This window comes from Dipteris shenzhenensis, chromosome 23, assembly GCF_047967505.1.
Source record: "Dipteris shenzhenensis isolate YYH24624 ecotype China chromosome 23, Dip_SZ_1.0, whole genome shotgun sequence".
Taxonomy (NCBI): domain Eukaryota; kingdom Viridiplantae; phylum Streptophyta; class Polypodiopsida; order Gleicheniales; family Dipteridaceae; genus Dipteris; species Dipteris shenzhenensis.
Window position 1 is genome coordinate 41,855,662 of NC_141618.1, and position 24,228 is coordinate 41,879,889.

At 45.1% G+C, this 24,228-nt stretch overlaps 1 protein-coding gene across 2 annotated transcripts in view; it reads left to right on the top strand.

The window, feature by feature from the left end:
* The window catches only part of LOC147887391 (DUF3754 family protein, putative (DUF3754)), a 177,144-nt gene that overhangs the window by 139,648 nt on the left and 13,268 nt on the right, over positions 1-24,228 (top strand). Inside the window, exons 13-14 of one of the 2 annotated variants that reach the window (XM_087394720.1) lie at positions 22,612-22,677; positions 22,861-22,919. In XM_087394720.1, the coding sequence (XP_087250846.1) occupies positions 22,612-22,677; positions 22,861-22,890 (96 nt within the window). In that variant the 3' untranslated portion in view covers positions 22,891-22,919. The remainder of the gene's footprint in view (positions 1-22,611; positions 22,678-22,860; positions 22,920-24,228) is intronic. The other variant, XM_087394719.1, reaches the window with a different exon arrangement.

A 24,228-nucleotide genomic window follows, 5' to 3' on the forward strand; every position in this document is an offset into this window, starting at 1 on the left:
CTCAGATTTGGTTGTAATATCCAGAGCAGCCACTTGAAAATCAGAACTGCAAGTCAAAAAGGCATACTCTTCTTCCACTAAGCTGGCTAAAGCATCACCAACATCATGTGCATGAGGAGCTGAATCTGTGACAGCCATACTTGAATTCTTTTTCTTTTCCTTGGCAATTCTTTTCTTGCATTCTCCTTTGTAGTGACTCGGCTTCTTGCAATAATGACAAACACCCTTTCTCTTGGGCTTCTCTACATCGTTCCTAGCCTTGTGAGAAGGCTGTCGAGAATCAGCTTTATGCTCATGTGTAGGCTGATTTGCATGTTGCTTATGCCGCCCCTTCCCTTTGGGCTTGAATTTCGAAAGCATGGCATGCTCACCAACCCGTGAAGCCTTGTTCTTCCTGCAACAAAAGCTCTATCAAGTCATGAAAGGTGAGAGGGTTGCCAGCCCCCCTCAAAGACAAGTTCAATGAGGTGTGAAAACCAAGATAAGACTCAGGAAGGGAATTCAAAGTGGTAGTGACTATCTCTGAATCTAGAATGATCTCATCAATATTCAACAATTGCTCTCACAAATCCTGAAGTTAGTGAGGTGCTCAGACATAGAGTCACCTTTATCCATATGAGTATGAGTCAACTCTCTCTTCAGGAAAAAGACCCTAGCATTATTGCAGGCTGAAAACATACTCTCCAAAATATCCCAAGCTACCTTTGAGATCTTGCATGATCGAATGTGCGGAATAATAGACCTTTTGACAGAAAGGGATATTGCTGAAAGTGCTTGTGAATTACGTGAATCCGACCTTTTTATGTTCCTTTGTTAGAGCACCGCCCTGTCAATGCAAAAGTCGTGGGTTCAAGACCTATCAATCATGCATTTTCTTGAGTCATTTCGAATATTTCAGTCAAGATACACAAATTATAATGAAGTAACTCTACGGTTTCTGGGTTGAGCTAGATTCGAATCAGCATATGCGTTGCCAGCAGATTTACCGTCCGTTCCCATTAGCCACTTGAGCATTGACCCATAGATTCAGGTAGGGCTTGGAAGTACTTGATAATGTAATTTCTCTTGGAAGTGGAAATGAAAGAAGTTGATTGGTGTGTGCACTCCGCGATTTCCCACTCTCAAATTTTACCACTCTACCCCCTCCCCCCACCCCATCCCAACCCCCACCCCCTCCAAAACATGACTGCTTAATTATATATCTTCTTCCGGTGACCCTTGATGTCAAAAGGGTTTCATCCTATCTCCCTCTGGATAGCAGAGGTGGGTTTACAAAAACTCCAACGGGGTCTCCCACACCAATGTCAAAAAAACCTGCAAACCATCCCAAAAAGCCATGAAATAAATTTTCACATAACAAAACATACACTTTTTTTTTTGTAGAAAAAAATGTTCATTAAGAAGAATGTACATTCATAGCTGTCCTAGAGTGGAACAGCTACTACTCAAAACTAGAAATAGTAATAAAATACTTCCAACTGAGCTTGAGGAAGGTCTCCAAGGGAATGGGCATCCTGAAGAGATCGAAGCATAGAAGCTCGAAAGTAGGGAAAGACATCCATTGAAGAGTGCTCATACAGCCAAATGGCAACACAACACCTTAACCTTCAATTGATGTTTTTCGCAAAAGGTATGGAGTGCATCCAAGTGTCTCTGGAGGCCCTCTCTTGAAGATGAGAGTAAGACCACATTGTATACATAGAGGAGGATTTGGATCAAGGGGGCAAGGAGAGAGCAGCCTCTAACCCCCGTACTGTCCTAATGAATGAAGATCTCAAGCTCTCGTCAGTGTATAGTCCAAACAAGGTTAGTGATAACGGACAACTATTTGACCCCAATAATGCTCATGATCTTCGTTGTCATCGTAAACCCTGCCTGAGACTCTCTCATAGAGTGCCATGACTACTCAAATGATCTCCTGACGACACCCCAAATCATGCAAATGTTTGATGAGGTGAGCTCTCAGCACTATGTCAAAAGATTTGCGGAAATCTACAAAGCAATAATTAACCCTCTATCGTCATGCTTGGGTCTCCTCAATGACACCTTTGAGTGTGTATGTTTTCTAGAGTTGCATGATGAGTCTGGAAGATTGCCTATCTCTGAGTCCGTGAAGCTTTGCAAATTGGCTAGTGTGTGTGTCGAGCATTGATGCTTAGACCTTGGACATGAAATGCCCAATCATGCCGATCTTGTAGTTTTTCGGTCTCATATGATAGGGGACTTGTGAATGGGAGTGATGGTGTTAAGGGTCTAGGTATGAGGGAAACCGATGCAAATCGCTTCTTTAAGAAGCTATGCTAAGATTAGGGCCATAGTACTTATTCTATATGCAATGTATTCAGTACATAGTCCCTCATGATCTTTTGCTCGAACGTTATGGAGCTTCAAGGCTCCCTGTTTAACAATACCGACAATGGCTAGTGTACAAGAGGTGGGGTGGGGTAACTGGGAGAGGCTAGGTGACAGCTGGTGATGAATGTCGTACAGTTTGCATGCATAAGATTGCCGTCAAGGAGCTCGACGCTCAAGAGAATTTTGCCAGAAGTCCTTGGAGTTGTTACTAAACATAATATTTATAAACTAGTACTCGTTCTGGTGAGCAAAAGCCTGCTTCTTCCTACACACCAGGGGACAATAGTCACGTATAGTCTTTGCCTCACTCGAAAGCTGATGCTTGGGCTCGAACTGGAGTTGGCAGCATAAAGTTTTACACCCATCATCGTGCTACTAGTTGTTACAGGGTACTGAACCAAGGGGTGGCGGTTGAGTGGAGTGGGTGGTGCCTACGAAAGTCTACAATGCGGCCTCATGGAGAGCGTGCGTGATCAGAGCCTCTAGGACTCCAAGGGTGGAGGCCACGAAGCTGGTCGCATTGTCAATGATAGTGGCATGGGTGTGCGGGATCCCCTAGACTCTAATGTTGAGAGCCTTATTGGCACTCTGTTGTTGCTCTAGAATGGTAGCCGAAACCCATTTGCGACGTCTACTCATTTGGAAGTCTCTGCGATAGCCGACTGCATGGTGGCTACTTGTGCCTCCACTACTAGCCCATTGCTCAAGCTGTCTCTATGGAAAAGCAATCAGCTGCAGTACCTCCTGACTAAGATTATGAATAAAACGAACCTGAGCAATTGCGGAGTGGAAGAGGACATGAAGGTGGACCTACATCAACTCAAGTGTGGAGCAAGCATGGGATCCAATCAACATCCATAAAATTGTTACCTTGATATACCAAGCAAAAGAGCACGAATCATCGCAAGACCCTACCACCCAGACCCAAGACCCAAAAATAAGGCATTTCCCAAACGCATTTATACCAAATGTTTGTACATTTGGATAAGCCTCCAAACATGTTTGTTGTAACGGAGTAGTTTCCAAGCTTCATAGGCCAGTAAAAATATGTTTGTTAGAGCATGAATTATAAGTGTGCATTATTAAATACTCTCTCTCTCTCTCTCTCTCTCTCTCTCTCACATACACACACACACACACACACTTTTTTTTTATATAGTGAAATCTTATATTTCTTTGTGGGAAACCTCAAACGAGGTGAAAACCCACCATTGAGTACAAAGATAAAATTTACAAGCAAGCCTCAGAGGGAAAAACTCATGAGGCTACCAAGATAAACTATACATATCATTTGGAGGAGGATCTAACAACACATCCTCCATTTTAAGATTATTGACGTGCAAAAAGTGATACAACAGAGTGACATCGCCGTCAATAAAACAAAGCTGCTTTTTCCCCTTGTGATTCTTCTTGATATAAGCTAGCAACCTGAATTTTTGAACCACAGGGTCAAAAACCTGTCTCAACCAAGAATGAAAAGAATCTAATGAAAAAGGAACATCTGCCTTCTGAACAGAAAGAGACTCTAGCACGTCTTCACAGGCATAGGGACTTGAGTAACTTCTACACACTTTGACATAGTAGCTGCAGCTGATAAATCATGACACATCATTACCGCTTCACCCTGTGCATCAGTCTGAGATGTACCATGTCCTGTTTAAGCCCCTCTTCAACATGTAACTCCATATCCTAAAGAGAAGTATGCTGAGTATGCTCGATAATAGACTGATCCCGAGCTTCTTTAACAACAAAGGGATTAACCTGAGAACAATGTGGCACTGAAACATCATAAAACCCACTTCCATACCATAACTGGTTTGGAAGATTGCTTGACTACCTATATCCCAGAAGAAGAAAAACCGGCTGCCGGAACTGCTAGAGAAGGAACTGAGGTAGCTAGAGCTGGAGTAGAAGTGCAGTCCCGTGCAAAATGACCCAATTGTCTGCATTTATAGCAAGCTTTTAGAAAAAAAGAAAATTGCAGACGAATCCGAAAAGGCTGAGCCAAACCCAAATCCACATCCAAGCATGCAGGAATAGGTTGCTCCATATCCCATATCGCACAAACACGAACATCTCTGCTAGTAACCAAAAAATCCCTCTTAGGGATAAAAAGCACTCTACCAAGAAGGGCTGCCAGAGAATGTATATGTGGAAGAAAAGAAACTGGCAAATCCTTCAGTGAAACCCACACTGGACATTGTCAAAGCAAAGACTGTGCCGGATCAAAAAGAGGATCCCAAGGCATCACCATTGCCAAATGACCTGCACCACGAACTCCTCCCATGCTCACCAATTGAAAAACTCTCAATTTCTGTACAATGAGCATAATAGAAACCCTTTCCCAGAAAGATAATTTGCCAGCACCAACTACAAATTTAGACCAACCACGCAAAGCAGAAACTGTCATCACTCTGCCAATGAAATACAGACAAACTCCCAACTGTTGGGCCTGAGAAAGGCTGGACAGAATTGGTTGTGAGGAAAGGGCACGAGAAAGTAGAGAACCCTGAGAAGGATTACTTTGAACGGATTCAGAACACAGGCGACCAAGGAGATCCTTTTGAAAGACAGAAGAAGGAAAAGCCAAAGCAGAACACTTAGGCATCTTGTCTTGGGGAACGGAGGACTGAGAGATACCATGACGCTTACGATTATAGCAATGAATCTCTGGATCAACATCCAACAAAGGAGAAGTGGAGAAAGAAAAGGGCGCTGAAACAGGTCGAGCAGAACAGGGCAATCATGTACAGGCGTAGACGTTACTCGTGGCGTGAACTGCACAGATGCTTGTACCATAGATTGAACAGGCGGCGTAGATTGTACAGGCGGCATAAATTATACGGGCATAGGTAGAAAGTGATTAAACAGAGATTGTACAAGCTGAACAGGTAAAAGGGGCAGAATGGTGCAAGGGAGAGAGACGTCAGGCTCCATCGCTCCCTTGCCCCCCCCCCCACACACACACACACCCCTCTCCCTCACCACACACTAGGGGCATCTCTCTCACTCACGCGTGCACATCCAAACATACACTGGCAGACACGCATCACACACCCCATTTGCGCACACATATTTACATCCTCGAAGATTTTTGGCTTCAAAAGGCCTACACACACACACTTTTTTTTTTTGTGAGAAGAAATATTTTATTGATGCGAAATAATTACATTCATAGTTACTCCAAAAGCGGAGTAACTACTACTCAACTGAAAATTTCAGTATAAGCCATATATACATCATGATCAGTCAAACGAGTCTGAAAGCAATCATAGAACGATTGCCGCAGAGATCGTTTGAAAAAAACGAAAGATGGAAAAGTAGGATCACCAAAGACTCTGTGATTTCTGTCCATCCATAGAGTCCAACGTGCCCAGCAGCGCACCCAAACAAAAAATAAATCAAAACCTTGTCTAGCGGGATGAAAACCAAATAACCAAAAGTAACAGTAGGAAATCTCGCTCGAAAGCCCCTGACGAATGAGAGCGAGGAAATCACGAGTATGTGGACAGTGCCAGAAAATGTGAGGCACAGATTCAGCAGAATGTAGACATCTGTGGCAAACAGCCGGGGCAATATGTCTATGCGCGAGTAACTGCCCAGATGGAAAAATGCCAAGTAGGACTCGCCAAAGGAAAAGCTGTTGCCGAAGAGGGACTTTATAATGCCAAAGGAGATGCAGCCGCTCTCTCCACCACTTTGATGGGCGATCCATATGCCAAACAAAATTGGCTCTGTCAGAAACCCAAGGCGGAGGTAACAACACTTTATACAGAGAAGGCACTGTGATATGTGAGAGCTTCAAAGGATGGGCTGAAGAAGAGGAAGAATGGAGAGTCCAATCCTCAAGCCTATCCTGAAGTTCCAAACGAGGTACCGGCAAGAAAGGTTGAAGTATTTTTGAAATTTTGTGCCATAAGGATGCTAATGAGGTGTCATGTGCACGGATTGGTATCTGACGTGTACTGGGTACACAAGACTAGCTTAGGTAGCCTCGGGAGGCTTAGAGCTAGGCAGGCTTGATTCTCGGGTTGAGTGGCAAGGGTACAAACCAGTTAGAGGTCTTCGCTATTTTTGGCGCTTGGGGCCCGATTCTATAAAAGGGGCCCAGGGGTTCAGTTCTCAGGGAGCCGAAGGGAGCAAGTTTCGTTCCCAGGTGCTAGGTCTGATCCTGGATTGAGTCGCGGACGCGCGCCTGCATCTTAGCGTAGCCCAAGGCTCAGTAGCAAATCCTAGGCTTCACAGCGCCACCTGGTGGTATGGGACACCAGGCTGGTTTGAATCTGGTTGGGAGTTCGTGCCAGTAGCTCAGCTCGTGGCTCGGAGGGGACATCTCCTGATTCGGGATCACATCCCGTAGATGTCATGGTTGGGTGGTGAGCAGCCTGCTCAGTTTCTCACGTTGTGTCTGTGTGTGTTCTTGTGTTTGCTTGCAGATCAGAGGTTTCAGGAGTGCTGGGACGTGTCAGTTGGTATCAAAGCCAACTCCTGAGGTAGGAACTTCTGATGCGAAAATTTTGGACAATTTCTTCCTCCAGGTATGCCCTAATTTCGAAATTTATTGCTGCAAGATCTTGTTGGTTCATGGGTTATCGGAAGTAGTCAGGATTCAGGGAAAAGGTAGGAAGAAGGAGAGTCATGATTTTGAAATTATTGAAGGGAAAAGTGAGAGAGGGTTGAGGTGTAGCTAGGTGAGAGTGGAGATGAAGGGAGGAGAGGTGTGAGAAGAGGTGATTGGTAGGCGAGGGGATTCCGTTTGCTGGTCAGGGCTGCGCAGAGGTAGGTGACGCAGGTAGGAGAGGCTAAGAGGTGCGCCATAGGCTGGAGAGGAATTCGGCCAGGCAGGGAGGTGCGCCAGGGGCTGGAGCAGGGTGCGGCCAGACTGTTGGAGGAGCTGTTTTTTCGAAAAAAGCACCATCCTCCAAGTTGGGAGGGTGGGGCGAGAAAAAGCAGCAACCCTCCAAGGTTAGGAGGGGTTTGATGCTAAAAAAAGCATCAACTCTCCAAGATTGGGAGGGTGAGCTTTTCTAGAAAGCATAGCTTCCTAGATTAGCTGCACCATCTCCTTTATAGCCTGGCAGGATCCCAAGCTCAGCCACAGCCTCATGAGAGTGCGCAAGAAGACCTCCTTACACTTCTACCAGATTTCGCCATCTAGGAACGGCCACAGCCTGCGGCGGATTTCCGTACAGCCTGCGTCAAATTCTGTACAGCCTGCGGCGGATTTCCGTATAGTACGGCCTGCAGTAGACTTCCGTACACAGCAGCCTGCAGCGAAACTAGCAAAGGGAGACCCCGGGATCACCTACGCAAGCTGATCGGCAGCTTCCAGCATCTTCTTTTCGGCCAGCTCCTCTTCTTTCGTCACCTCCTCTTGGGACGGTTTTTCTCTGCTCCACTCTCCTTCCAGCTTCGATTCCCCCAGTTATTTCTCTTAGTTTGCTACTCTTTTCAGATCAGATTTCAGACATGGCTGATTCTGTAAATCCTGAGTTTGCCATGGGAGATCAGGATTTGGACTACCCTGCTGAGGAAGACCAGGGTCTTTACGACGATCTGATTACGAAGAAAGCCTTCAGTGAATTCACCACTGCTCTAGATGGAAAATTTGAGCAGGTTAATGCGAATCAAACGGGGTTGACACAGCAACTCCAAGGGATTCAGACTACTCTCACACTTCTGACTAGCACTGTGCAGGCACTCACGCATGTGGATGCCATGGCTTCAGTGTTAGGTCCGAACATAACTCCAGACCCTTTTCCCGGAGATTAGAAGTCTCGAACCAAGGAGGTTGTTGACACTTGGTTGCACAAGTGACAGGTACACTTCCAGTTCCACCCGTACCCAGATGACAAGAAAATACAGCTTGCAGCCGGCTTCATGTCAGGAAAGGCTTTGTTATGGTGGAAGGAACTTTAACCCAAGCCTATAACATGGATAGATTTCGAAGGGGTTTTCAGGAAGGAGTTCCTGAAGAAGGAGGACGACTACGATATCGTAGGCAAGCTTAAAGCCCTCGATATGTCTAAGCTGAACTTGACGTTTGAAGTTTATCTTCAAAGGTTTCGAGATCTGCAGACCAGAGCCACAAAGATGGATCCAGTGACCTTGTTAGGTTTCTTTGTGGATGGTTTGCCAGATTCATACAAGTTGCAGATCAAGAACAACAAATGTACCACGTTGCAAGAGGCCATGAATTACGCGCGTATTTATGATGATACCATGGCCGGTGCAAAGGCAACTATAGTTTCCGACACGAGTGGGAAGAACAAACGGAAGTTCTTCCAGTCTACCACTGGTACCGGGGAGACGAAGTCTATAGACAACGCCTCCAAGAAACACTTGACTCAGGCAAAGAATGGCCGAGCCCGTTTCCTTCGTACCTTGAAGCTTAAGAAGGAAGGACGTTGCTTCTACTGCGAGGAGCGGGGCCACACCAAGAATGAGTGTCCAAAGCGCAAGAATCAAAAGCAAGCGCTGGGACCGAAGCTCCAGGCGGGTCTAGGTACCAAAGCCAAGGGAGCGAACCAAGTTTCGATGACAGGTATTTCTGTAAATGTCATTACCTGCCCACTTTCTTGTAATTGCACTTTTAATACTTCGTTATTTGGTTCCCATGATCTTTTCCGAGTTTATGGAGAAGTTAGGGACCAAAGAGTTCACATTCTCTTTGACCCGAGCAGCTCTCACAACTTTGTTAATTACAAATTTGTGCAGAAGATGGGGCTGTCCACGATACCTAGCAATCACACCTATGAGGTGCAGCTTCCAGCTGGGAAGCAGTTTTGGAATCGCAAGATTGAAGCGCTTCCTATCCGGATTCAAGCATACATAGGGGCTCTTACGTGCTATGTTATGCACTTGGAGCATGTGGACTTGTTAATTGGAATAGAGTGGTTTAAAACCCACAATATTCGGATTGGATGGACAGAGCATACCCTTTCTTTTGTGGATAAGGACACCCAATTTTGTATTCAGTGTGATAATATTCCCTCTTCTCGGGGACCTATTGTATCTGCGATGCAGCTTCGGAATATATTAAACACTTCTCATTATGATGTCTATCAGTGTGTTTTGATTTCACTTTCTTCATTTGTTGTCTCTGTAAATAACAAGAATGATTTAAGTGTGTTTGAACACCGTGAATTGAGAATGTTGTTAGATGGTTTCAAGGATGTATTTCCTGTTCAACTGCCGGAAGGTTTACCTCCAGAACGGGCAGTAGATCATTGCATAGACTTAGTCCCTGGGGCTCAACCTATTAGTGTACCACCTTATAGGATGAGCTAGCTTGAGGAGGATGAGCTAGCTACACAGCTACAGGATTACTTGAATATGGGCTATATACGTCCAAGTAAATCACCTTGGGGAGCACCTATCCTCTTAAGGAAGAAGAAAGATTCTACATGGAGAATGTGTATAGATTATAAACGATTAAATAAAGTGACAATTAAGAATCGATACCCTCTACCTCGTTCCGATGATCTGATAGACCGTTTGGCCGGAGCGAAGTATTTCACTAAGATTGATTTGCGTACGGGTTATCACCAAATCTGTATCTATGCTAAACACATAGATAGAACCGCATTCCGAAGTAGGTATGGTCACTACGAGTTTCTTGTATTACCTTTTGGTTTGACCAATGCTCCTGCCACCTTCCAGCAAATGATGAACGATCTGTTCCGAGATTTTCTGGGCAAATTCGTTGTAGTGTTCTTAGATGACATCTTGGTATATAGCCGAACGCTTGAGGATCACATAGGACATCTCCGGATTGTCTTAGTTATTCTAAGACAGCATAAGCTCTATGCCAAGATGAGTAAATGTGACTTCTTTATGAAGGAGATCATTTACTTAGGACACAAGATTTCTTCTGAAGGTATTAGCATTGATCTGGATCGTATCCAGAAGGTTTTAGAATGGCCTATTCCTCAGACTGTGAAACAACTTCGTTCTTTCCTAGGATTTACGGTATTTCTACGGAAGTCTGTGCGTGATTATTCACATATCACGGCACCCGTGACAAACACATTGAAAGGTCGTGGATGCAGGTCTACCCAGCCGATCTCTTGGAATGATGCATTGAACAAGGCTTTTGAAACCTTGAAGTTTTCTATCAAGGAAGCACCCGTTCTTGCATTACCCGATCCTACCCGGCCTAATGTTTTAGAGGCCGATGCGAGTGATTTTGCGATTGGGGCAGCTCTATTCCAAGAGGGCAGACCTGTAGCTTTTGAGAGTAAGAAGCTAGACGACACCCAATATCGTTGGCCCACACTAGAAAAGGAACTTTATGCTGTAGTGTATGCCCTTAAGGTTTGGAGACACTACCTGTATGGTTCGAAGTTTCTTGTATTGACTAATCATCAGTCAATTAAGTATGTGTGCGATGGATCTGAATTGAGGGGACGGAAAGCTAGATGGGCAGAATTAATGCAAGATTTTGATTTTGAAATACGTTATCGAAAGGGTTTGTTGAATATGTGGCGGATGCCTTAAGTCGAGTCAATATCCTCAGACCTATTTCAATCCTTGAGAGGGCTTTACGCAACTGATAGTCATTTCAGTTCTTATTAGCAGAGAGTCCAGGATGGGAGCTCCATGGTTGACCAGGACTCAAGGATTGTGCCACCTACGGTACAGGCGGCGGGAGTTTGGTGGATGATTAGGAACGGCTTGCTGTTCCGGAATGGAAAGATTTGTGTGCTAGATGTTCTGGAACTTAGATCCAAGATTCTCAGGGAGTGTCATGATGCTGCTAGTGCTGGACATCATGGTATACATCGGACTCTGTCTCTTGTGAAGCATACCTTTTATTGGCCTAAGATGCGTGCATTTATTGAGAACTATGTAGTAGGTTGCCGGGTTTGTCAGGTTACTAAGGCAGAACGCCTTAGAAGCGCGGGTTTATTACAGCCATTACAGATTCCAGGTAATAAATGGGAAAGTATTTCCATGGATTTTATTACTGGTTTGCCTCGAACGCGCAAGGGTCATGACTCCATTTGGGTCATAGTCGACCATTTGACAAAAATGGCTAGATTCTTACCTACCAGAACAACTATTTCAGCTGTTCAGTTGGCTCACGAGTTTGTGGACCACTTGTTTAAGCTGTATGGTTTGCCATCTGACATAGTCAATGACAGAGACTCAAAGTTTACAAGTAACTTTTGGACACTTGTTTTTGAGAAGTTAGAAACTACTCTAAGTATGAGTTCCTCAGATCATGCACAATCCGATGGCAGTACAGAGAAGGTTAACCAATTGGTTGAAGACATGCTTCGGGCATATGTATCTAAGAGACAGTCTTCATGGGAAGATTATCTACCTATGATAGAATTTGCTTACAACAGTGCAAAGCATTCGAGTACTGGTTACAGTCCTTTTATGCTTATGTACGGGTTTCAACCTAAGTCACCAGTTATGGTTGGGTTAAAAGTGATTCAAAATGATGCTGCAAAGAACTTCTTGCAAGACATGCAGGAAATGTTGCAGTTTGCCAAGGAGTCTATTAGAAGTGCCCAAGATCGGGACAGATTTTATGCTAATAGACATCGTTCACCTAGAGAGTTATCTGAAGGAACGATGGTATATTTGCGAATTCCCAAGGAATCCAAGAGCCTAAGTACTGGTTTGGTTCCGAAATTATCCCCTAGATACTGTGGTCCGTTCAAGGTCATTAAAAGAATTGGACCAGTTGCATATCGACTAGAATTGCCTCTTGATGTTAAAGTACATCCAGTCTTTCATGTCAGTAGACTGAAAGAAGTCTTGGGTAGGGATGATCAACTTGTTTCTCCTCAAGAGATAATAGAAGTTACAGATTTGACTTTTATTCCACACGAACCTGAGTGTATTCTTGAATTTCGTGACAGACAGATTCGTAATCGATCTATCACGCAATACAAGATCAAGTGGAAGGATTGTGTTAAGGAGGATGCAACATGGGAGACATTACAAAACCTCCAAAGAACATTTCCGGGTTTTTTAGCGAACTCAGGAGTGAGTTCTTAGAGGAGGGGAAGTATGTCATGTGCACGGACTGGTATCTGACGTGTACTGGGTACACAAGACTAACTCAGGTAGCCTGGGGAGGCTTAGAGCTAGGCAGGCTTGATTCTCGGGTTGAGTGGCAAGGGTACGAACTAGTTAGAGGTCCTCGCTATTTTTGGCGCTTGGGACCCGAGTCTATAAAAGGGGCCCAGGGGTTCAGTTCTCAGGGAGCCGAAGGGAGCAAGTTTCGTTCCCAGGTGCTAGGTCTGATCATGGATTGAGTCGCGGACGCACGCTTGCATCTTAGCGTAGCCCAAGGCCCAGTAGCAGATCCCAGGCTTCACAGCGCCACCTGGTGGTATGGGACACCAGGCTGGTTTGGATCTGGTTGGGAGTTTGTGCCAGTAGCTCAGCTCGTGGCTCGGAGGGGACATCTCCTGATTCGGGATCACATCCCGTAGATGTCATGGTTGGGTGGTGAGCAGCCTACTCAGTTTCTCACATTGTGTGTGTGTCTGTTCTTGTGTTTGCTTGCAGATCAGAGGTTTCAGGAGTGCTGGGACGTGTCATGAGGTCCCAAACCATACTTGCTAGCAACCGTAGAAAAATATAAAAGAGTGCCATCATCCTGAAGTTCATCCACCACAGAAGAAATACCTTTGAAAGATATAAAATAAGAACACCTGGGTTCTTGTATAGCCAAAGGAGGGTGGAATACTTAGGACCAATAAATATTCTCAGCCCTCAAGGAATTTCCCGACAAAGAATCCCTGCCATTCCATTCCAAGTGGGATAAAATATGCTTCCAATCAAGAAGCAAACGACAGACAAAAGGGCAGCCTCTGATATTGCCTTGAATAGAGCCAAATAGAAAATTCCACTGTGTAGGCTGCCAATGCCCAAAAGCAAAAGTATCAATATGTCCGATAAAAAAGCTACATCTGATGAAGTAGGGTTCAGCATTTGAGCTTCATTCGGAGGATCAATCTGAATAAGAGCAGGGGCAGTATCCTGAGAGAGAGCATGCATATCATCCTGTAAATTGCCCTCTGCAAGGGGTACATCCATATCCTGAGTAGAAGGAAACTGATGGTGCTCAACAAGGGTGCAATCCTGAGCTTCTTCAGCAAGGGGAAGATTTGCCTGTGATTTATCAACCTTCCTCCAGTAGTGCTTCGGAGCAGTAGAGGACTTCACCAAAGAAGCCATAGCAGAAACCGGAGGAGAAGGGAGAGTAACCTTAACAGCTGAAGAAGGAGTAGGTGGTATGGGCCTGGATATAGAAGGGCAAGCACGTGCAAAATGGCCAACCTGTCGGCACCGATAACATGCAGTGGGAAAAGATGCAAAATGGAGCCTGATGCGCATCGGATGAGCAAATCCCAAATCAAGATCCAGAGTAGATGGCACGGGCTGCATCATATCCCACAGAATGCAAAGACGAACATCACGGGAGGCTTGCAAGAACTCCTGTCTTGGAATATGGAGAGGCCTTCCCAAAAAAGCTGCAAGAGTTGGAAGATGCTGAAGAAGAGGCACAGGCAACGCTTTGAGAGTAATCCAAACCGGACAGTGAGTCAGAAGTGTTGCAAAAGGATCAAAAAGTGGGTCCCAGGGCATAACATAAGCGAAGAAACCCGCTCCAGGAACACCAGCATCATTGACAAGGCGCTCCACCACCTCAGTCGAAGAGCATTGGGCATAGTAAAATCCTTTGCCTAGAAAGACAAAGGAAGAAATACAATCCAGACCCAGTGCAACATCAGCCCAATGACGGAGCTGAGCTGAAGATAAAACCCTACCCATGAAGTAGAGGCAGACTCCAAATTGCTGAGCCTGTCGAAGACGAGAGACCAAAAGGGCAGAATCCAAGGAACAAACAAGCGGGAAACTCGATGAAGGAACTTCTGTGGTGCTCAACAAGGGTGCAATCTTGAGCTTCTTCAGCAAGAGGAAGATTTGCCTGTGATTTATCAACCTTCCTCCAGTAGTGCTTCGGAGCAGTAGAGGACTTCACCAAAGAAGCCATAGCAGAAACCGGAGGAGAAGGGAGAGTAACCTTAACAGCTGAAGGAGTAGGTGGTATGGGCCTGGATATAGAAGGGCAAGCACGTGCAAAATGGCCAACCTGTCGGCACCGATAACATGCAGTGGGAAAAGATGCAAAATGGAGCCTGATGCGCATCGGATGAGCAAATCCCAAATCAAGATCCAGAGTAGATGGCACGGGCTGCATCATATCCCACAGAATGCAAAGACGAACATCACGGGAGGCTTGCAAGAACTCCTGTCTTGGAATATGGAGAGGCCTTCCCAAAAAAGCTGCAAGAGTTGGAAGATGCTGAAGAAGAGGCACAGGCAGCGCTTTGAGAGTAATCCAAACCGGACAGTGAGTCAGAAGTGTTGCAAAAGGATCAAAAAGTGGGTCCCAGGGCATAACATAAGCGAAGAAACCCGCTCCAGGAACACCAGCATCATTGACAAGGCGCTCCACCACCTCAGTCGAAGAGCATTGGGCATAGTAAAATCCTTTGCCTAGAAAGACAAAGGAAGAAATACAATCCAGACCCAGTGCAACATCAGCCCAATGTCGGAGCTGAGCTGAAGATAAAACCCTGCCCATGAAGTAGAGACAGACTCCAAATTGCTGAGCCTGTCGAAGACGAGAGACCAAAAGGGCAGAATCCAAGGAACAAACAAGCGGGAAACTCGATGAAGGAACTTCTGTGACAGAGGCAGAGCACAATTGGCGAAGAAGATCCTGCTGGAGGGAAGAAGAAGGGCCATCAGAATCATCCATCTTTGCCGATTTGATGAAAGGGGAGGCAGGCAGACCACCATGCTTTGGCCGAAGAAACACACGAGTAGGAGCAGAGGCAGAAGGAGGTGCCGAAGCAGAGAAAACAAAAGAGGGAGGAGGCTGCGCAGGGGACTGTACAGGCTGTATGGTCTTCCGTACAGGTTGTACGGCCGATCGTACAGCCTGTACGGAAGGCCGTACAGCAGGGACGAAAGACTGTACGGGGGGGTCCACAGAGCACGGGAAACGTACGGGAGGCTGCACGGGAAATTGTACGGGAAGCAGCAGACTGCACGGAAGTGGTACGGAAGTCCGTACAACTGATGGCAGCTGTACGGAAGACGAGGTAGGCAGCAGGGTCGTGGTGGGGGACTATACGGACGGAATCAAGGAGGAAGACGAGGCTGGTTGTGCAGAGGAGGAGATCTCCATCGCTCTCCCTCTATGCGTACACACACACACTCCAATGGACACTACACACACCACACACTTTTTTTTTTTTGGGTGAAATCATTGATTGATTATATTATATGAGTAGTAACCTCAAAGAAAGGTTCTACAATTACATCAACTGAAAATTTCAGTATATGCCAAAAAGACCTCATGATCTATGCAGCGGGTCTGCAAGCAATCAATGAAAGATTGCTGCAGAGAACGCCTAAAAAAGCCAAACAGAGAGAAAGTAGGATCACCAAAGACTTTACAATTCCTATATGTCCATAAAGTCCATAGTGCCCAATAGCGAACCCAAACGAAGAAAAGATGAAACTCCGGTCTGGATGGATGAAACCCAAATAGCTAGAAGAACTTTCCAAACAGAACAGATGGGAATCTCGCTCGCAGGTGCTGTCGAAGCAGATCAAAAAACTCACGAGAGCACAGACAATGCCAAAACAAGTGAGGCACTGTCTCCGAAGAAGCAGAACACCTATGGCAAAGTGCAGGAGCAATGTGTCGATGAGCTAATAGCTGTCCAGATGGAAACACTGGCAAAAGAACTCGCCAAAAGAAAACCTGTTGTCGAAGCGGTACTTTATAGGCCCAAAGTTGCTGTAATCTTTTCCTCCACCACTTGGTTGGGCGATGCATTCGCCCAAACAGAATCACCTCTCTCTGAAACCCAAGGTTGAGGCAAAAGGATTTTATACAAAGCAGGTACAGTAATCTGAGATAGCCTCAAAGGACGAGAAGAGGACCCTGGAGAAGTCAAAGTCCAATCTTCTAGTCGGTGCTGGAGTTTCAAAGGAGGAATCGAAACAAAGGGCGAAAGCATAGAAGTAATTTGTCGCCACAAAGGACGATAATGAGAGCCCAATCCATATATAGTGGCTGCTAGAGAAAAGGGGAGCACAGTACCAGCATCATCTATAACATCAGCAACCGAGGTGATGCCTTTAAACGAGACAAAGTAGGAACGTCGAGGTTCCTGTAAAGCCAAGGGAGGCTGAAAGACTTTCGATCAGTGAATGCTTTCAGCTCTCAAAGAATTCCCAAGCAAAGATTGCCGTCCATTCCATTCCAGATGAGAAAGAACATGCTTCCAGTCAAGAAGCAAGCGGGAGACAAAAGGGCATCCAGGCAAAGTGCCATCAGTGCAGCCAAAAAAGAAATCCCAGTGATTGAGTTGCCAATGACCAAACGTAGAATACTGATATGAGTGACCAGAGTCCTAATCATAAGAGCCCAAGGCTGATCACCTTGCAGAAATTGCAGCAACATTTTTCCCCTATGGGCAAGAATATGCACATGAATATCCGTGATGTTCAATCCACCATGCATCTTGGGAGAACAAATGTGATGCATCGAAAGCAGCCTGAGACTTTTTCTGCCATGTTTGGATCGCCAGAAGAGTTCCATAAAGACAGACATGAAAGATGTAAGATCTGCCTTAGTGAACATGATCAATGGCAAGTAAAATTGAATATATGCCACAAGGATGGACTGCACTATCTGAAGACGAACGTGCAAAGGCCAGGTTGCCAGTTTCCAATACTCAAGCTTTTTTTGAAGCTTAGCCAAAACCCAATCAGTTTATTGTCAGCGAGTGAGTTCCCAACCCAAAGGGTAACCAAGATGACGAACAAACTGAGTGGGTGGAATGATATCCCCGGGCCATAATAGACTATGCCAGTCTTTGGAATGCAAAGGGAGCAGCTTAGACTTCTGAAAATTAACATGAAGACCAGCTGCCAAACCATAAATAGAGAGGGCCTGCATCAAGGCACCAAGATCATGGGGCATATTCTTCGGGGTAAAGAAAGAATCATCAGCATAAGCTTGAGCAACCATGCTGCGATTAGCATCCAATTCCAAGCCATGAAGTGATCCTGTAGCCACAAGATGATCAATATATTGCAGCATAGGATGAGTAGCAATGGCATACAGTAAAGCACTGAGAGGGCATCCCTGGCGGACCAAACAACGAAGAGTCCACTCATCAGAGATATCCCCAGAGATAATGCAAGCCGCATTGCTATCTCTGTAAAGCCAGTAAATAACCTGCTGCATTTTTTGTCCAAACCCCAAAGCTCGCATAGTTTGCGAGATGAAATCCCATTGAATCGTGTCAAAGGCTTTTGCAATATCTACCTACAAGAGTAGAACATCCTGCTGCGTGTATTTGGCATATTCAATCCCAATATAAGCATTGGCAATGTTATCTGTGACATGGCGACGTGGAACAAAGCCATATTGGGAGGGATGCAGCCCATCATGCAAATAACCTTTAATCCGATCAACCACCATTTTGGCAATGATCTTGTAAATGACTGGCATGAGTGTGATTGGCCTCCAATCACCCAATGAATCACATAGGTGCTTTTTTGGAATCAGCTTGAGAAGACCCTTTTTCCATGACAAAGGCATCTGGTGATTTTGCCATGCTGTATTTACCATTTGCAGCAAGGTGAATTTAAGAAGATCCCAGAATGCAAGAAAAAATTCAACAGTGAGACCATCCCATCCTGGAGATTTCCATCTGCCACAGGATCTCAGTGCATCAGACAATTCCCTTTCAGTGAAGGGATGTTCAAGTTCCAAAGCCTGAGCATAAGATAGAATTGGATGAACATGCTGCAAAAGAAGCTGACATGCAGACATGACCCGAGGAGAAAGAGTATCCAGATGCCCAAAATGAGTGGAGAAGTGCTGCACACATAAATCAGCAAGCTCTGAACGAGATGTTGACCAAGAACCATCAGGCATCCGGATGTGACAGATATTGGCAGCCTGTCTTTTGTAGTGTAAACTCTTAAAAAATTGCTTGGAAGAGCAGCCTTTATCCAAAAATGCCCGTTGTCTGGATCGAGTTTTCCATTTAGCAAGCTTTCTGCGATCATTAGATTGAAGAGAGAATTGAGCTTGACATAAGAGCATGCTTTCCTCTGAAGACAAAGGGCGAAGATGAGCAAGCTCAGTCAAACTCTGACATGTAAATTTGGCATGTGCTACAGTCTCCCTTGTGGCTTGCTTATAGGATTTGCCATAATCTCGAATAACTGCTTGCATCCGAGCAACAAAAGCCTGCCAGGCATAATCCAAACCAATGCGTATCTGACGAGAGAGAGGCTGAATAGCATCAGAGACCAAGGCTTTAAAGTCAGCATGCTCCAGATAACTATTATTAATCAGCAAAAGCCTTTGGCAAGGCAATCTGTCAGTGGGAAATTCATGTAAGGAAAGCCTCAACCAAAGAGGAGCATGATCCGAATGTGTGAAAGCATGATCAACCCAAATTTGACAAGTAAAGGCATCACAATGCTGTGGATCAATCTGATACCATATGTCCAAGCGTGCCCGATAAGAAGATTGAGCATTATGCTGAAAGGTATAACCTGGAAGCATGGGCTGTAATTCCTTCTTGAGATCAACCAGGCGCAACTGAAGCAAAAAATCAGACCGTGCCTGTGTTTCAGAAGCCAACATATGAGTGTGGCCTGAGGTGTTGTCACCCGATTGAGGGGCATTATTAAAGTCACCACAAATGAAGGCATGTTGTCGCCATGAATAAGTATGCATGGCAACCCAGATCAAAGCTCTATCACGAGAAGACTGGGGGGCATAAACCGATGCAAATTCAAAAATTTTCCCTTGAACAAGGCATTGATCCATCTACCATGGCGATCATTGAGAGCCACAACAGGTTGAAGGTCGTGCTTTACCAAAAAAGCCACACCAGAAAAGGAGTGCTCTCCAGAATAGAAGATATCATAACCAGCAAAATGGCCTATTTGACCAGCATACATATGCTGATTATGCTCTTGCAAAGCAATTATATCAGGCTGCAATTGCCTGATATACATCCAGACCAATTTCCATTTGCGACCATCACACATTCCCTATACATTGAGAGTAACACACTTCAGATGATCAAGCATATTTACAGTTATGGGACAGGTATGTTCAGCAACTAACGGGCTGTCTATGTCTGCATTTCCACCTCAATGTCGGGGATGAAGCATCAGCCTGAGGAGAGGACAAAAGTGCAGCAACTTCTTCTTTAGGAAACAAGGTCCGATTTGCAGTCACAGCAGCCCAGGTCAAGCCAACACCAGAGTTTTCAGCAGGTGTTTTCCCATGAGAGGATGCACCACTCCAAGTCCGAGAAGGCAAAGGTCGCCTGGGGGAGATCACTTTGCGAGGAGTTTGCCATCCATCAGTCAAAAAATTTTCCCCCTTCCCCTGAGGTGGAGAGGACAAAGGCACAGGAAAAGAAGCATTACCATGTGAGATAGCCGGGGCTTTGCCTTTGTCTTGAACAGAGAAAAACTGTTTGACCCCTTTGTTTTTTACCACAGAAGAGGCATTTGCATTCTTATTCAAAGGCTGAACCATTTCAGCTTGCACTGGCATCCGTGGAGCTCGGGAAGGGCATTGTGAAGCCATGTGTCCAAATTGCTTGCATTCAAAGCAAGCATCTGCAAACAGCCCCCACTTGAGCTTGTAAAAGGCACTCCCCATGGAAACATTATTTATAGTGACCGAATATGAAGCTGGAGTGGGATGATCTGTATCCCACAAAATGCAGAAGCGATTCGAATTTCCATTGGGTCGTGGTGGACATACCACCTTACCGAGCGAAGCTGCAATTTTAGGTAGAAGAGAAGACAAGCATTGAGGAAAATCCACAACTTCTACCCAAACAGGGCAACGATGCCGAATCAATGCCAGGGAGATTCAAACTGGAGGAGGATCAAAGACAACATCCTCCAGTTTTAGATTGTTGCTTTCTAAAAATTGATGCAGTGAAGAAACTGCACCATCAATAAAAACCACCTATTTTTTGCCCTTGTGATTCTTCTTTATATAAGCTGGGAGCCTGAATTTTTGAATCACAGGGTCAAAAACCTATTGCAACATAGGATGAAAAGACTCCAGAGAAAAAGAGACATCTACATCCTGAGAAAGAGACTCTGGCATAGTCATCACAGGCAAAGGAACTGGAGCAATGTCTGCACTCTTTGACGAAGGAGCTGCATCGGATAAATCAGGGCTGATCATACCAGCTTCACTTCGAGTATCTACCGGAGAAATAGCAAGCACATCATCTTGTATAATGCCTTCATCAAGGGGCACATCCATATCCTGAGGAGAAGGAGGCTGGTGATGCTCAATAGAAGTCCGATCTTGAACTTCCGTAGCAGCAGAAAGATTGGCCAGTGACTTATCTACCTTTCTCCAATAGTGCTTCGGAATAGTAAGAGAAGGCTTCTCCAGTGAAGCCATAGCAGAAACTGGAGGAGAAGGGAGAGTAATCTTGACAGCTGAGGAAGGAGCAGGAGGAGTGGTCTTGGAAGCAGAAGAGCAATCACATGCAAAGTGACCAACTTGGCAGCACCGATAACATGCTGTAGGAAAAGAGGCGAAATGCAGCTTGATGCGCATCGGATGAGCAAATCCCAAATCAAGATCTAGAGTAGAAGGCACGGGCTACATCATATCCCACAGAACACAAAGTCGAACATTCGGAGTAGCTTGCAGGAACTCCTGTCTCGGAATATGCAGAGGCCTCCCCAAAAAAGCTGCAAGGGTAGGAAGAAGCTGAAGAAGAGGCACAGGCAGCACTTTGAGGGTAATCCAAACCGGACAATACATCAAAAGGTAAGCAGTCGGATTAAAAAGTGGATCCCAGGGCATCACATAGGCAAAGAAACTTGCCCCAGGAACCCCATCACGGCTAACAAGACTCTCCACCACCTCAATCGTAGGACACTGGGCATAATAAAACCCTTTGCCCGTAAAGACAAAGGAAGAAATAATATTCGGGCCCACTGCAGCTTCATCCCATCGACGGAGTCATGCTGCAGAAAGAATCCTACCCATAAAAAAGAGACAAACCCCAAACTGTTGAGCCTGTCGAAAACCGGAGACCAAAAGGGTAGAATCCCGGAACAAGAGGTGAACCCAAGGAGGGAACTTCTGCAACAGAAGCAGCACATAGCTGACGAAGAAGTTCCAACTGAAAGGGAGAAGAGGGACCATCTGCAATATCCAGTTTCGCTGACTTGAGCAAGCGCGAAGAAGCCAAACCACCATGTTTCCCGCGCAGGAGAGGATAGGGCCGAAGGAGGGGCTGAAACTTTGAAGACAAAGGAACCATTAGACGAAGCAGTAGGAGGCTGCTGCTGCAAATCAGATACAGGCTGCTGCAGATCTGAAGTAGAAGACCGAGGCTGTACATAATGCTGCAAAGCAGGATCAGTCGGCTGCTGGAGAGAAGGGATAGGCAGGGAAGAATGTACGGATAGAAAGGGCAAGGGTATGGACAGAGGTACGGTAGAGGCTGAGACGGGGAAAGGCAGGTGTACAGAAGCACATAGAGGCGTACGGAAAGGACCGTGGGCTGGACAGCAGGGTATGGTTTCTGTACGGAATTGTACGGGAGCTGTACTACAAAAGCACCCAAAAATTGCAGGCAAATCTTGAATTATCTCCCATAGAGTACCTACATTGTATTTACATCTTGGTAGGATTATATGAAAAGATTATTTATCTTCATAGATACTGATTTCTTCCAGATCCCTTAAATGCCGCAAATGTAATCAACCTTGCGCCAGACATCCATCAACATGGGTCATGCAAGCATGACTACGAGACTGGAAGACCATGGAAGCTCGTTTAAGGAAACTTAACCTGATGATATTTAAAGTCAGATATGTGGAGCTTCCTATCTTATTATGTGGCATAAAGATAACAAGTGATAGCATTCAGCATGTGTCTGCATTACAAACATGCTTGTATGTCATGTGTGTAGCCTGAACATCGTTTTTTTGTATGTACAAGAATATGGAAGGTTTAAAGAGTATTAACCGATGCACACTACCTCAGGGGGCTTAACACTACATTGAGGAAGTTGATTTATTTTGGATATCTAGAAGTTATTGCATCTGAAAATCAGGGATTGTTTCTAAAATCTACATTTTCTGTTTTATCAGACATTGTTTCCTTTTTGTTGTGTGATCCAGATGGAATCTCAAAAAACTCTTGCAGATGAATGTGAGCGCTTTCTTTATAGTCAGTTCAAGGAGCAGGTACATGTATCTTATCACCTTGTGATTTGCCTCATAGAAACAGGATATTTATACATTGCATTGAGTCATCCATATGTATACATTGCATTGAGCCATCCATATTACGTGATTTCACGCATATTCTATGCGATCTGGGAGTCGTCCTATTGCCACCCAAGACACATTCATTGTTTTTTATGACAGCCAAGCAATGGGGTCCTATTATCATGGTAGCGAGAAAGGCCAAGGTGGTGATGATTGAGGTAAGGAGAACAAATTTAATCAAAAAATAGTCAAGAGGTTAGGTACTTGTACATTTTGAGAGTTACAGGGTGCCTCCCACAGATGTTCTGAATTCTTGTTCTGATCTTGATCTCTGACTAGCAGACAAACCCATATTGGGAGAGCTATTAAAATCGTCACTATTTCAAGCAAGCAAGCCACAGTCAATACCAGCTTCAGCTAGGATTCTTGTGCAGAAAATGTGTCCTGCTTCTCTGTCCCTTCCAGTGCTTTGGGTAGCTGATGGGAGAGCTTTATCCTGAACCTGCCACATCTGTTGCATCAAGGAAACTGAGGCCTATGTTTGACATGTATCCCACCGGATGTTGGACCTCGTAAATGTTAGAAGAGAGAGTGTGAGAGCAAGAGAGAGCTGAACGTAGTGCTTGCAATAGAAGAAGTAAGTAATACAAGAAGTGGGATAGGTTTTGTCTAAGTGACAAAACCTTATCCTTCACTAACCGTAGTTAGTGAACTAACTGTGGTTAGGGGAAAAAACCTCTAAATGAGGGAAAAGTGCCCTTAACCTACTTATTACATTACATTGGTCACTGCTAAATTATAATAATAATTCTAACACCCCCCTGCAGTGCCAATGTCATGTACAAGGAAATGATCAATCACCAAAATGAGATAAGTTCAGGGCACTGCGAAATGCCTCAAACTTTTCACGTGGAAGTGCTTTGGTGAAGATGTCTGCAACATTGTCATGTGTTGACACATAGATCATACTGATCTCTCCTACATGCAACTTCTCTCTGACATAGTGATAGTGAACCTCAATGTGCTTCGTGCGAGCATGAAACACAGGATTCTTTGCCACTGCTATAGCACTCTGACTATCAGTGAGAATCGGAGAAGAACCCTCCAATGAAGGATGAAGATCAGCAAACAAACGACGTAGCCAAACACATTCAACTGTCGCTGTGAAAGCTGCCCTGTACTCAGCTTCACATGAGGAGGTAGCCACTGTAGATTGTTTCTTGCTCAACCAAGAAATGCAAGCATGTCCTAGAAAGAAACAATTCCCACTGGTGGACTGCCTGGTATCATAGTCTCCAGCCCAATCTGAGTCACTGTAAGCATGCATCTGCAAGTCACCCCCCTTGGGAAACATCAAGCCAAAAGACTTTGTACCTTGCAAGTAACGAAAGATGCGTTTTACAACCTGCCAATGCATAATCTTTGGGCTGTGCATATACCTGCTCACCTGAGAAACTGAAAACTGAATATCAGGTCGTGTATTACAGAGATAAATGAGGCATCCAACAGCGTGACTATAGAGTGTGA